The sequence below is a fragment of the Phyllostomus discolor genome, chromosome 7 (assembly GCF_004126475.2).
Source record: "Phyllostomus discolor isolate MPI-MPIP mPhyDis1 chromosome 7, mPhyDis1.pri.v3, whole genome shotgun sequence".
Lineage (NCBI taxonomy): Eukaryota > Metazoa > Chordata > Mammalia > Chiroptera > Phyllostomidae > Phyllostomus > Phyllostomus discolor.
In genome coordinates this window covers 137,201,503-137,214,957 of record NC_040909.2, presented here as the reverse complement: position 1 = coordinate 137,214,957, position 13,455 = coordinate 137,201,503, and the positions used below count along the sequence as shown (strand labels likewise).

Sequence of the window (13,455 nt, the reverse complement as noted above, 5' to 3'; positions counted from 1 at the left end):
GTTGCCCACCCCAGGAAGCACGGCTGTGCGGGGGCGTGCCCCTGTCCGCGGGGGTCCTCGGGCTCGGCCTTGTTCTCAGCCAGGATCCCGCCCAGGGTGCTTGGGGGACGCTGCACAGCGGCCCCTGCTCAGCTCAGTCTCGGGGCTGAGGAGCTCAGATCTGCCCTTTGGCCTTCTGTGCGCGAGTCTCCAGGGTCCGGAGTGGGCCTCCCCCGCCACGCTCGTGTTGGTGAGAGGCGGCGAAGGACCCAGGGAACTGAAGGTGGCCGGTGCTTCTCTGAGCCTGTGTCTCGTGCTGGTCTCTGTGAACACTCTGAGCCGTGGGAGATGCTCGACCGCTCCCAGGTGGGGTGACCGAAGGGTTGAGCCCTCATCTCTCCCCACCCCCTTTCTGGCCGCCAAGGGGCTGAACCAGCTCGTTTCCAGCTCCCTTGGATTTCGGCAGCGTGGCATCGAGGCTGAGACACCAGACACTGCCTCCCGCAAGTAACCCTGGGAGCTGGGTGTCGAGGCCACCCTCATGCTGCCCCTTCTGAGTCTTCCAGGCCCTGGCCCCCCGAGTTAGCTGATCCCAAAAACAGCCCCCACCACTGGGCCAGGGGGTGCAGTGCTCGGCGTGTGGGACCAGCCCGAGGGGCCAGGTGGAGCGTGCTCCGGACGACCGGCCTCAGCCCCCATGCCTTTCCAGCCCGGGCCTGGGCGCCCTCTCCGCTGGCGAGTGAGCCCTCACGTCCCACAAGGCAGTCACCCGCCGCTGACGCGCCTTCTGCTCCTCAGCCTCGGGCGCGGTGGGCTGGGACCGCGTGCTCTGTCCCGAGTCGGAAGCTCGCGGTGCTGGCCGCGCGGCCCTCCCACGCCCAGGGAGACCAACCCCGTGGGCAGGCACTGGCCGTGACCATGAGCAGAACCTGGTGGCTTTGTCCAGAGTCACGCAGTATGAGTGTCTCGTGTCGTGGAATTGGAGTCTTTCAAAGGGGTGGGCATCGTGTCTTTGTGGTGCATGAGGCCCTCAGCAGTCGGGGGCTGCCCGCTCCCGCTGTCCGTCCGTGCGTGGGAACGCTCTCGGTGGTGCTGCTCTCGTGTGACTCGTGGCAACGGCACTCTTGGGCCTGGTGGCACCTCGGGCCGAGCAGAGGACCCCGGTTGCGGCGTCTCTAAGATGCAGTTTGTACCTCTCGGTTTTCGGGCCAGGTAGTGAGCGCTGTTCTCGGCTGATGGTCTCATTGCAAAGCACGCTTCCGTGTCACGGGATGATTTCATCGGCTTGAAGTTGGAGAGATGACCCCATGTTATTTATTTATTTACACATGTGTAGAGAAGCCCCCTCGACGGCTCCTCTGGGCCCTCCCCTCACCCGGAGCCCCGCCCTCCCTGGGAGGCGCCACCGCCAGGGACGCGGCCCCTTCGCTGTCTGGGTCGCAGCCAAAGCCAGCCACGCGCCCCACCGACACCCTGGAAGTACGTAGTCTAGCACTAAACGGAGGTTCGCGTCCTGAGTTTGACAGTGGGTCTCAATGTGGTTGGTGACGACGTGGACTCGTGTTTATAACTGTAGAGGCAAGTGAGTTTTTACTTTTTAAAGTTTTAAGAGAATAATTGTAAGTTTCTGTGTAACGAAGTGGCTAATTACTCATTAAATACAAGAAAAGAATGTAGCGTCTAAATCCAGAATTTTCTTACCTCTGGTACACTTCATACTGCTTACCTAACATGTATTGAGGGGTTTGCCCCCTGAGTTTTATCAACTTTTCTATTTTTATTTTATTTTTATAAAATAATTGAAAAAGAACCAAAAATGAATTAAAAAGTTACCTAGGTAGATCTTGCCCCTTCTTAATTTTCCCCCACAACGAAACATTTTAGAAGTTGTTTTGAATCAAAATGTGTGACGACCATTCCCAGTTTACCCTTTTCTAAGAAGCTGAGCGGCCACGAGGGCCGTCCCGGCGGTTCTCCGCCCCCGTCTGCGGCTCCTCCGCGCGTCTCCCCGGGCGGTGGCGGCCGCGTCTCGCTTGCAATAGAAACCGTGCAGTGCTGTTTTGTAAGCCGACAGTTCCTGTATAAACTAGTATTTGTATCCGTTGGCCTCTCTGTGTAACTCATTTGCCACATGAATTGTAAACTTAACTATAAAATTACAGTACCTGCTGAATTCGATTCCGAGGCTTCATGTCCTTGTCTTAGTTTCCTGCTGTTGCGTGTGTGGAGGCTGTCCGGCGCTCGCATGACGCTCGGTGGTGACGCCACTTTCAATTAAGCCTTAATCAGATGTTCAATTTGTGAGTCTCAGAGTATGCAAAAACATTAGGCAGAGTGGGTGTGAGCTGTCCAGATCGGGACGCCGTACCCTGAGTCAACAAGTCCTTTCTCTGGAGCTGCAAAGGGAAGCTTTTGGCGATACATATCTCTCTCTCTCTTTCTCTCTCTCCCCCCGCCCTCTCCCTCCCGCTCCCCCCCCCCCCTCCCTGCACTGGCTGCTGCCGCTTGGTGATGGAGAGGACCGCTGTGCATTTCCGTGGCAGGCAGTCTGTCAGTAGGACCTGTTCGGAAAGTCTTGAGACTTTTTCAGGGTTATTTTGAAGTGTTTGAGACTGCCTCCCTCCAGTCCGAGGTTTACTGTGGCTGATGGGGAGGACGACCCGGGCACGCACCTTCTTCCCAGACCTGCTCGCGCTCTGTGCTTTCTTCGGGCAGCGCCGCCCGCCGTCGCGTCTGCGCGTGGCTGAGCGAGTTTTAGTGTCTGTGAGAGCATCTTCAGTGTGGACACACGGTCGATTGGAGGGGACCCAGCTTTCTTTACAATGTGGATCTACCTCAGTTCAACAGTTGGGTGCTATTTACGAAGTCTGTCAAACTAAATTGGGAAAAGTAACCAAACAGTGAGCTATAACTCCACATGAAGCTTGAATTCATCATTTCCGTTTATTTAATAATATTTTTATTTATTTTGTGCCTTTTGTGTTGAATCCTAATGCATTGGGGAAAAAAATCAGTATCAAACATTTTAGATTGCAGGCGGGGAGAGAAGCCCAATTGGCCGTGGCATTCGCTAGAGCTCCCCCAGCCGGCCTCAGCCGCACGTGGGAATCCCAGCTGCCTTCTTGCGAAACTTGTGACACGGGACACATCTGTTCAAGAGAAAGTTCAACATTTTACAAACAGATTCCAAACTCTTCTATGCATATATTTATAGCTATCACTTCATTTCCGGTGCCAAGGAAGGGGTGGCCGACACCAACTCCATGTCCTCTTGCCACTGCTTTTGTTGCCATTCGGCCCCTCTTCCTCTGGCACGAAAGATGATTTCATAAGCAGCAAGCCGACAGTTGGCTTCACCCCTCCCGACCTGACGGGGGCGCTCGTGAGCACGGGCAGGGGGCGGGGCCCGCACTCCTCAGCAGCCGTCCGGGTCCCGCGGTTGGGAGAGCTTCTGGCAGGTGAGAAGAGGGAGGAAGCTGGCCGCGATGGTTTTCCAGGCCTTTGCATTTGGCAGTTTACAATTCTAGACATTTCGTACTCTGGTGGTCTTTTTTAACTCAGTTCTTTGGAGGTAACGCAATATTTTGGAGTCTTAAGAATTTGATTTTATACCAATAAGAAAACTCCAGGACCTTTCCTGTAGTATCTAGTTTTACTATTTTAATGAGATTTCTGAATATTACAAGAGAACCAACATTCCTTAGTGGCAAAACTTTGAAAGTTGCTTGGGGAGGCTTTTTGCTGCAGGATCTCAAAAACGACGGGATGGTTCCAGTGTAAGTTTTCCATTTGGCGCTCCCACCGGTCAGTCCTTAAGCTGTGTCTCTGTTGTGAAGAGCGCGCCATCCTGCGGCGTGCTGCGTGCGAAGACGGGCCGCGCCGCACTTGCTCGGGAATAAGAAGCGCCCTGCGGTGGCTCCCCGGGAAGCACCCGGTTCCTCACCTGACAAGAGTCCTTTGGGGCAGGTCACTAAATTGCTGTAGGTACCTCAAGAAAAAGAACCTGAATATGCTGCATTTTGTTTCGTTCGCTTCTGTATGTAGCATTTTGTTTTGCTCTTATTATTTTGTCTAGAGATACGCTTTTCGGACCCCAATAGACTGTTGGAAGAAACTTTTAAATTACCCTCCTCGGGGTACGGTCCCCGTTCTTCCCATTTCCACCCCGCTATCTGGTTCAAAGGGCGCCCGCCAGGAGAACACTTGGCCCAGACACACCCAGGACGAGGCACCGCGTGTGCCAGCCCGACAGATGTTCCCGGTCCTTTCCGTTCACGCTGCCTTCCCGGCTCCCTCTCCCCCTGCCACCAGGAGGTCGGGCGGCTCATTGCTAAGGTCCCACTCCAACATCGTGGCGTCGTCGTTTTCAACACACCGCACACAGTTGTCGCCGAGTCAGTCGCCTGACCCCAAAGGAAGGCTGGCACCAGGCGGCGGAGCGGGCTGCCCTGTGCGGAGAGCAGCCGTCCCGTCTGGGACGGGTGGGAGGGGTCTCACCCACAGACGGTGAACCGGCGCAGCAAGCCGAAGGCTGACACTGAGCATCTATCGTGTTCGAGCTTAGCTGGGTCCTTTCGAGTTTGTTTTACAGCTTACTAGGTTAAGTAGTTTGCACTATTTTTGCAATAAATTCATGGAAACCCTAACAGTTATTTGTTTTGTTTCTTACTGTGTGTATATAAACTAATACTAAAAGTTTGGCATAGTGTTTTTTCACCTCCTTTACATAACCCTTAACATGCACAGAATGCTGTAAATCTGGTAAAATATGATGTGAATGATATTTTATAAAGTTATTTTGTATGGTGTCAATTTTGTTTTGCCTCATAGTATGTCAGCAAAAAATGAAATAAAATTCCTCGTATTTACAGCTGCCTCTCCCCAGGGTCTTCAGTTACTCGCACGCGTGTTTGGGCACCTCCTCCTGCACAGGTCAAGGCTCCGGGCTTCCCAGGCGGGAGCGCCCGGCCCACGACAGGCGCCTGGGCCCCGCTCGGCAGGCACCGGGCCCGCCCCCAGCAGTGTGTGCTCGCCTGGCAGAGCCAGCATCGGCCCGAGCACCTGGGGTTTGGGGACGGGAACCACAGAGGGCCGGACGCAGGGGAACAGACATCTCCAGGTGCGCTGGGTGCTCCTGCTTTGACCGGACGAGGCAGGAAACCATCCGGCCGAGCCCCGGGGCGGCACAAAGCCCGAGCTGCACGTGGTGTGGGAGTCAGAGCTGACCGTGTCCAGGGTTCTCGGCCCGGTGTTGGGAAGGGAAAGGCGAGTTGGATTAAGAAAAGCGAGAAATAGCTGGACATACCCACAATGGACATTGTTGCTAAAGCCGGCCGAGGTTTTGTTTTCTGTAGGTGCGTGTGCACAGGGCTGTACTTGTAGCCGTCAAACCAGAAACCACCCACACTGGGAATGACCCATCCCCCTGGGGGCCGGATGAACACTGGTACGTCCACACGACGGACCCCCCCCAGCAGTGGAAAGGGACGGGCGGTGACACCGCGGCAGCCTGGCGCCCAGATGCACCGCGCAGAGTGGGAAAGCTGCCTCAGGCCACCTGCTCCGATGCCACTTACAGGACACTGGGAAGACGGGTCCGCGAAGCACGGTCTGCGGGCCTCCTGCGTCTGTATGGCCCGTGAGGTGGGAATGGTTATTACATGCTTAAGTGGCTGAAGATTTAAAAAGTGTTTTAGACCCGTGGAAACACAGAATTCAAACCCTGGGGCCCGGGAGTGGCTTTCTTCCCGCACAGCCACACTCACGCCTGTCGGCGTGTCTCCGGCCGCTCCCACACAGCGGCGGGGCCAATGGCCCTGGACTGCATGGCCCGCAGACCTGAGGGCATTGCCACAGGCCCCGTGTCGGGGGCCCAGGAGAAACGGCTCGGTGGCTGCCAAGGTGCAGGGCGGGAGCGAGCCTGACCGTTGGGAAGTCTGGGGGGAGGTGATAAGGCTGTTCTGTCTTAACTGTGGCGATTACATGACTCTGCGCTTCTCCAAGCTCAGGGGTGTACACCAGAAAGTGGATTTTAAATTTTTATTTTAAAAGTTACAAAACGAGCAACAGAAAACGTCAGTGGGTGCCTGAGAACAGGGGCAAGGACGGAGTCCCAGTGGGTCAGTGGAGTGTTTGGGGTGGCGGAGCTGACTGTTTGTTTCCATGACCAACAGACTGAAAATCCACCCAATGTGAAAAAATACGCCCTGGCTGCTGCGGCTCAGTGGACCGAGTACAGCCTGCGAACCAAAGGGTTGTTGGTTCGGTTCCCAGAGAGGACACAGGCCGGGGTTGCAGGCCAGGTCCCCAGCGGGGGTGGTGTGAGAGGCACCGCACACTGATGTTTCTCTTCCTCCCTTCCCCTCTCTAAAAATAACTAAGAAAATCTTAAAAAGAAAAAATACCGGACTTACGGTGTTCTCTTCTGGAGAGCACAAACCATTACTACAGGGGTAAAGAAAGGAACAGCAAACGAGACAGATGTGCAAACTGCAAAATGTTCTTAAAAAGTTTTTTAAGAAAAATATGCTTGGTAGAGGTAATATTTCTTTTTGGATTCATGATTTGACTTGAAATTTTTCTCTGGGTATGAAAGTGCTAGAAATGCTTATTTTTAAATTTCAAAAAGGTCTGAGGTACTAAGCAAGGCAACAGAACAGATGGATTACAACAAAATTAAACCTACGGAGCACTTTACTGTAAATATACAGACAACTTTTAATGAAAAATGTCTTTACAGTTAAAAATGCAGTATTTGGGCAAATATTCTAACAAATTTTCTTGAAATACAAAATTGCAAGTGTAAGATACTATGTACAAAGTAACAAAATACAACACACATTACATTTTTAGCTGAAACTGGATCTAGTGGTTTGCACGTGACTGACACTTAGAAGCTCTTCAGAATCTGCCTGTGAGTGGGAAGTTCAGCGGAGCTGTCTCTGCCGCCACAGTGTGCGGCTGCGCGTGGGCTGACTGTGCGGGCAGCTCCTCCTCCGAGCCCTCCAGCCACTGTGTGGCCTGACCACTCTCCTCCGGCCGCCGCCGGTGCGGGTGCCGCAGACGCTCTGTCCCAGCCGGGAAGGAGCACCGTGCACTCAGAGTCTGAAAGGTGAGGCTAAAATCGCGCAGCGCTGTGCATGCTTTAAAGCAGCGGCGCCGGCCCGGGCGGGGCCCCGGGCAGGGCACAGACAAGCAGCAGCCGAGGAACGCACGGAGGAGCGCGGCGACAAACCCGTGTCTCGCTCTCCTCCTCTCCCCTCCCTCCTTCCCTCTCTCTAAAAAACCAGTGAGAAAACCACCACCACGGTGCTGCTCCGGGAGGGTCCTCAGCAGGCTGACTGTCTGGAGCTTCAGGGTTAGGACTCCGCTTCATCGTCGTCGCTGTCATCACTGTTGACATTCTCCTCCTCCTCGTCTTCGTCCCTCTTCTCCTTAAGCATTTTCAGGTACTTACTAGCTAGTATCTTCTTCGGTAATATATCTTAAAAACACAAAGCTAGCATTAGCGACTGCCTGTGGCGGGCCATGAACACAGCAGCATTTCAGAACTGTCCTGGCTCCTGCTCCAACCTCTGGAGCAGGCTCCGAAACGACACAAAGTCAGACTCCGGGTCCTCTGGGCGACCTCCTGCCGAATGCGGGAGACCTGTTTCCGCGTCACTGCGAACCTCTGCTGCTTCTACGTGCTGGTCGGCCTGTGAGCAGCCCACCCACCTACCTGAGACGGGCCGCCGGCCCCAGGGGCGGACTGAGCTCTGTTCAGCCCCAGCCACACGGCTCGTTCCACAACAGGTACTTTCTGTTTCTGGGGCCGGGCACACCAGGCCGGAGTTCCCCTCAGTGGCAGGAGGGGTCCGAGGGGTGGGTCTGCCGGACCCACCAGCCAGGTAAACGCCCCGGGCCGGACGTCGGCCACAGCATTGTTCAGGGTGAGCCACGTTACGAACACACACAACAGGCAAAACCGTGCCAGGCCCTGCTTAACCCCGGCACCTAGAGACAGCTGCCGCATGTTCATTCCAGTGAGAGCAGGGGAGAAAAGCTTGACGTTCGTAAGCAATTTTAAGCCAGAATGTTCCAAAAACTAAGTACCTGCGAGAAACTGGAAAGTTTCCGACTCCTCTGCCGTGTTGGATAAGTCGTTGTACGTGAGCGCCTTCTTCTCCTTCCCGCCGCCGTGTCTGTAGGAGCAGGTGGCCAGGTGCTGCACAAAGAGTTCCTGGCACACACGAAAAGGTCAAGTGAAAGGCGTGCTTTGAACACTTATCATAGAACTTAAATTAACGTAAGTGTGGATGGCTGGAGATTATCTTGGCTTCTCGAATCACAGGAAGTCCCTGGGGAAGGAGAACCGTGAGGCCAGAAAGAAGCCAAGAACTCCAAAACTGGCAGGAAGCAGGCATTTCCCTAAAGCTTATTTTTGATTTTTCACTTAAAATATCGAAAACGAATGAATCAAAAATGTTTAATGACCAGTCTGTAACAGTTAAAAAAGGGGGGGAGCAAAAAACCACTCAAAAATTGTTTGGCTCGGGAAGACCTGGTCTTGGGTGCGGAAGCCCGGCCAGCACCGCGTCCCCTATTGCGCCCAAACACCTTCCCTAAGGTAACAACCTGGGCTGGGCCCCTCTCCCGAACTCTATCTCGCGTGGTCAGCGAGGGAGTGCAGGGGTGTCCGAGGCATAAACCTTATTTAGCTCCCGAATGCTTGCGGCCGAAACTGTGCCGACACACGCACGGACCCCAACGTCACGTGCTGAACGGCAGTTCTTTTCCCGGACTCGGAGAAAGCCCGGCCCTGGCACAAAGCAGGCAAGAAATCGGAGACTGCCCACTCCCCGGCGCTCTAGTCCGACTCGTTGTGGGAGCATCGGGTGCTGGACGAGGAGGAGCTGGAAAGCACATGCAGGGAAAGGTTCCAGCAGCCGAGGCGGCAGCTTCACCACCACGGCCGGTGTGAGAACAGGGAGGGCCCGTGGCACCACCGTGGGGCCCAAATCGGAAGAGCCACCAGTATCTCGCAGGCCGCACGGCTAGGGCGCCTGGAATTACTCCCAGCCCGGGAGGTCCCGCTGGGATATCGGGGAGAGGTGGGGCGGACCATCGGCATCACGGGCCGGACCTCCCGAGGAAACCCCCACTGGACCTCTTGGGGAGTCGGGGCCCGAACCACGAAACAGGCCGAACGCGAGAAAAGGGGGGCAGGCTTGTCGGGGGGGCCGGGGGTCCAAGGATTGGTGACGCGGCAGGAGGCACAGCAGCCGCGCGGCAGTCTGCGCCGTTGCCCAGGTAACCCCCGCGCGAGGGAGGACGGGATGGCGCGCGGAGGACGCGGGAGCAGCGCGGGTGGGCGGGGCGAGGGGCGCGCGAGGGAGGACGGGAGCGGCGCGGGCAGGGTGGGGCCGAGTAAAGGATGAAGCTGGGGCGCGCGTGGCGTGGGAGGGAAGTGAGGCGACTTGCGCTAGGGCGCGCAGGCGCGAGCCCGTGAAAGGGAGCCGGCGGCGCGCGGGCCCAAAGGGACTGCGCAGCGCGACTAGTCCCGGCGGTCCCCACCCTCGCGCTCCCCCGCTCCGCACTTCTCCCCGCACGGCCCCCGCGTCACTGGCCCCGCCTCACCGTAGCCTTGGCCGTGAGCATGAGCGCCTCCTGGTTGATGCTGGACACCTCGGGGGAGCTCTTCATGATGACCCGGATGCGGGACAGGGGCAGCGACACGATGCGCTGCTCCCCGCACTTGTCTCTGCCCACGGCCACGTCCGCCATCTTTGCGCCCCTCCCCCGCGGCGGCAGCCGGGACCTGCTGCAGGGTGGCCGGTCGGCACGGGAGCGGCGTTCCGCTGCCTCGTGGGAGTTGTAGTGCCGGGGAGGCGCGGCGGCGGCGGAGGCGGGAATCCGTCCTTCCGGGGCGGACTACAAGCCCCAAGATGCCGCGCGCCCCCGCGGCTGCGCGGAAGGAGCCGGGGAAGCGAGGGCTGGCGGCGTCCGAACGGAGGGGTGGGGCTCGCTGTCACCTGCGGGGGTGGTGGCGGCAGCAACCCGAGGGCGGGTGGGTCCTGTTCCGAGGAGGTGCACGGTGGTTAAGAGTTCTTCCAGGAGGCGGGCCTTGTCATTCAGTGGGCGAGAATGGGGTGTCGTCTCCGTGCTGGCACTGGAGGCCCGGTAGTGCGCACAGGGGAACGCTTTCCTGCGGCCGCGTTCCGGAGGGAAGACAGGGAGGAAACGGGCAAGCAAGTGGGTGCTGATAAAGACCACGAAGGAGCCCTGGCCCGCGTGGCTCCGCGGATTGAACGCCGGCCTGCGACCCCGAGAGTCACAGACGCTTTTCACGGTCAGGTCACAGGTCTGGGTCGCGGGCCAGGCCCCCGGTTAGGGGCCTGCAACAGGCAGCTGACCCGTGTATCATTCTCACATCGATGTTTCTCCCCCTTTTTTTCTCCCTCTCTTTATTTCAGATAAATAGATTTTACTTAAAGATAAGTAAAACCTGTTTAAAAATACCATGAAGGAAAAGAAAGCGATGGAAGAACAGGGGAGCGGGGAGGAAGACTGGCGGTGGTGTCTGAGAAAGCGCCTGCTGGGAGGAGGAGCGGCATGTGCAAAGGCCCTGGGGCAGGAGCGTTCCAGGGAGACTCCGGGTGGCTGGGGTGTGGAGCCAGGAGCCCCGCCCAGGTGTGTGAGGGCTCAAGGAAGAGGTTGAGGGGTGACAGGGTTTGTCCTAAATTTTCAGAGAAACCCTCTGGCTGCTGATGGCTAAGAGTCGAGGAGGGAGTGGTAAAGGCAGAGAGGTCTACCTCGGGAGTGCGGAGACCAGGAGGGTGATTATGAGTGTGCCTGAGGTGAAATGCTAAGGGTCTTTAGGGTTTATGCAGGGGAGGGCCTTGTGGGCTATGGGATTCTTGCTGAAGCAGTTGGGTGGCTCTGGGGAGAGGAAGATGGAAGCAAGTGAATGAATGGTGGTGTCGCTTACTGAGACGGGGAACCCGCCTGGAGGTCGTCGGGCAGACCTTTGGTTTGGAGCAAGTTCATTTCCACCTGCCTCTCAAACACAAGCAGAGGTGGTGAGTGCACAGGTGGCTCTTCCAGCCCGGGGTTGCACTGGAGCAGTGAATGGAGAAGCCGGCATTGTCTAGATGGCAGTTAAAACCATGGACCCGGCCCTGGCTGGCGTGGCTCTGGGGACTGAGCCCCAGACTGTGAAGCGAAGGGCCGCTGGTTCGATTCCCGGTCAGGGCACATGTCAGGGTTGTGGTCCGGGTCGCCCGTAGGGGATGTGTGAGAGGCAACCACACATTGATGTTTCTCTCCCTCCCCTTCCCCCCTCTAAAAATAAATAAAAATCTTTTAAAAACACACACACACAACAAAACATGGACCTGGACGAGTGCATCTGGGAGGAGGGTGTAGAGAGAGTAGAAAGACCTGAGGGCCACATGCTGGGGCCCTCCAGTATCTCAAGATGGAGAATGGACATCCAGCGACGGAGACTGGACAGGAGTGGCCACTGAGAGGAGAGTGGGTGTCCCTCAAGCCCACGGAAGACGGTTTTCCCGGAAGGAGGAGCTGACAGACGAGACGGGACGGAATGCGCAGGGGTCAGCAAGAAGACTGCCTGTCGTTCTCGCTCGCTGTGCGGCCCCAGTGAGGCCAGCTCCGGTGCACTGACGGGCAGTCTCACGCGTCCTGGGCTGCGAGACATGAGAGTGGCTGGCACCGGGAGGCCCGAGCTCCGCCCTGTCAGTGACGCTGCGCCCCGCACGGGAAACAAGCTGTGCTGCTGACGCACTGAGAAGCCGTGGGGATGTTTGGTCTCTCCGGCTGGCCGTGGGTTTTTGTGCGGTCTGCCCTTCTCTTTCGGTGGGTCTGGGGGCAGGAGGGAGGCGTCTGGAGAGAGAGAGCCCGGGGAGCCCAAGGGGAGGAGGAGCTGGGGTTGCGGGCTCAGCAGAGGTGTTTGTCAAGGCAGTCGATTTGGGAAGTTCGGAGAGGGGCAAAGAAGGAGATCTTCGGAAAAGAGGGACGGCCACACCATTAAAAAAAAAAGAAAAAAAAAACCAGCCCTGGCCGGTGTGGCTCAGTGGGTTGGGCGCCGGCCTACGAACCAAAGGGCCGCCTGCTTGACTCCCAGTCAGGGCGCATGCCCAGGTTGCTGTTCCGGCCCCCTATTGGGGGCGCACGAGAGGCAACCACACACTGATGTTTCTCTCCCTCTATCTCCCTTCCTCTCTCTAAAAATAAATGAATAAATAACCTTAAAAAAAACAACAACAGTTTCAAACCTAAGACAGCAGGAGCACCGACCCTCCCTGGCAGCTTCAGTGCGCCGGAAAAGCACCACGCACGCCCCTGCCGTTCTGCCAGCTTGCTCCCTGCTCACCCACTTCCGCCCCAGGGCCCCCAGCAGGTGTGCCCGGGGTTCCTGGTGCCTCCCGTGTCTGTGTCTCGGGTGAACCACACTTCCCAGGACTCCTGCCAGCTGACTTCGGTTTGGCCCTGACCACGGGGAAGCAGCGGGACATTGCGTTGGGAAGGCAGGAAGAGTCTGGTCTGTCTGCCTCGGCGGCAGGCGGGGGGGGGGGGGGGGGGGGCAGTGTGGGGGCGGAGACGGTGGTGGTCTGAGCGGCTGCACCTCCCCGGGTTCCTGCTCAGCAGCAGCTGCCCCTCCGGCGGCAGCCAGTGGGGGCTCCTGGGCTCCGAGCCAGGGGCCAGAGCGGCTTCCTGAGCCCAGGGTAGCGTCGCCCTCCCGTCCCCGTCAGAGGGCCTTTTCCCTCCAGCTCCTGCGGCGCTCCCGGCACCTTGAAGTCAGTTCTTGGCACTAAACACCTTTCTGTTTGAAATACCTAGAGCAGTTTCTGCTTTCTGGGGGTTGAGCCGTGAGATACATGCGGACATGGTCCTGGGAAACAGGCCCGGACAAAGGGGACTGTGGAGCTGGTTACCTGGCCGGGTCGTGTGGCACGCGCAGAGCCGGCCTCACTGGCGGCGCACCCTGGCACAGCGGCTGCCTAGACCCTCCCCTGGCCTGGCCTGGAACGAGGGCTCGCCGGAGGGGGAGGGCAGGCTGCTGAGGGACCATCAGGGCGAGGATGAAGCCGGTGGGACGGGCTGGCTCTGGTGGCCTTGGAGAGGTTTCGGAGAAAAGGGAAAGCTCGGGGCTTTAGCTCTCAGATCAGACCAGGTCCTCCCTGGCCCTAAGCGAGTCTTTATCTTTGTAGCCTCGGGGCAGCAGGGCTGAGGGTGGACCTGCCTTGATCCTTCCTCCCTGACGCCTGATTGCAAGATAAGCGGAAGTCCTGCCTGCAGGCCTTTTCTGTGAAGTCAGGCTAGTGCCAGGGGGAAGCAGGAATGGAATGAGGTAGGTGGGGAGGACATGTGGAGAGCCTAGCCTGCCCCGCCCACCTGAGCCTCTTTGTCCCAGAAATAGCCCCCCTGCCTGCCCACGGCCCTCACTCCTCACCTGCCTGAAGTCCTGTTAAGCAC

The 13,455-nt window shown here is 57.6% G+C and overlaps 1 protein-coding gene across 2 annotated transcripts; it reads right to left on the bottom strand.

The window, feature by feature from the left end:
- Nucleotides 1–6,595: 6,595 nt before the first annotated feature.
- On the bottom strand, nucleotides 6,596–9,879 carry CHRAC1 (chromatin accessibility complex subunit 1). Of its 2 annotated transcripts, none has more exons than XM_036031449.1 (3): nucleotides 9,598–9,879; nucleotides 8,074–8,200; nucleotides 6,596–7,780 (listed from the first exon to the last, which is right to left on the bottom strand). In XM_036031449.1, the coding sequence occupies exons 1-3, from the start codon at nucleotides 9,742–9,744 to the stop codon at nucleotides 7,524–7,526; spliced, it is 531 nt and encodes a 176-aa protein (XP_035887342.1). In that variant the 5' UTR covers nucleotides 9,745–9,879; the 3' UTR covers nucleotides 6,596–7,523. The 2 variants fall into 2 exon arrangements, with proteins under 2 accessions (XP_035887342.1, XP_028389793.1); XM_028533992.2 differs by having other exon boundaries at nucleotides 6,596–7,462.
- Nucleotides 9,880–13,455: the final 3,576 nt, after the last annotated feature.

What these genes read in the sequence shown, in the direction of transcription:
- CHRAC1 (XM_036031449.1), bottom strand. Translation starts at nt 9,744, where the DNA reads ATGGCGGACGTGGCCGTGGGCAGAGACAAGTGCGGGGAGCAGCGCATC. An exon ending in TGCTCACGGCCAAGGCTACG is followed by an intron (nt 8,201 to 9,597) that starts GTGAGGCGGGGC and finishes CGTGTGTGCCAG; the next exon opens with GAACTCTTTGTGCAGCACCT. An exon ending in AACTTTCCAGTTTCTCGCAG is followed by an intron (nt 7,781 to 8,073) that starts GTACTTAGTTTT and finishes CCCCAGAAACAG; the next exon opens with AAAGTACCTGTTGTGGAACG.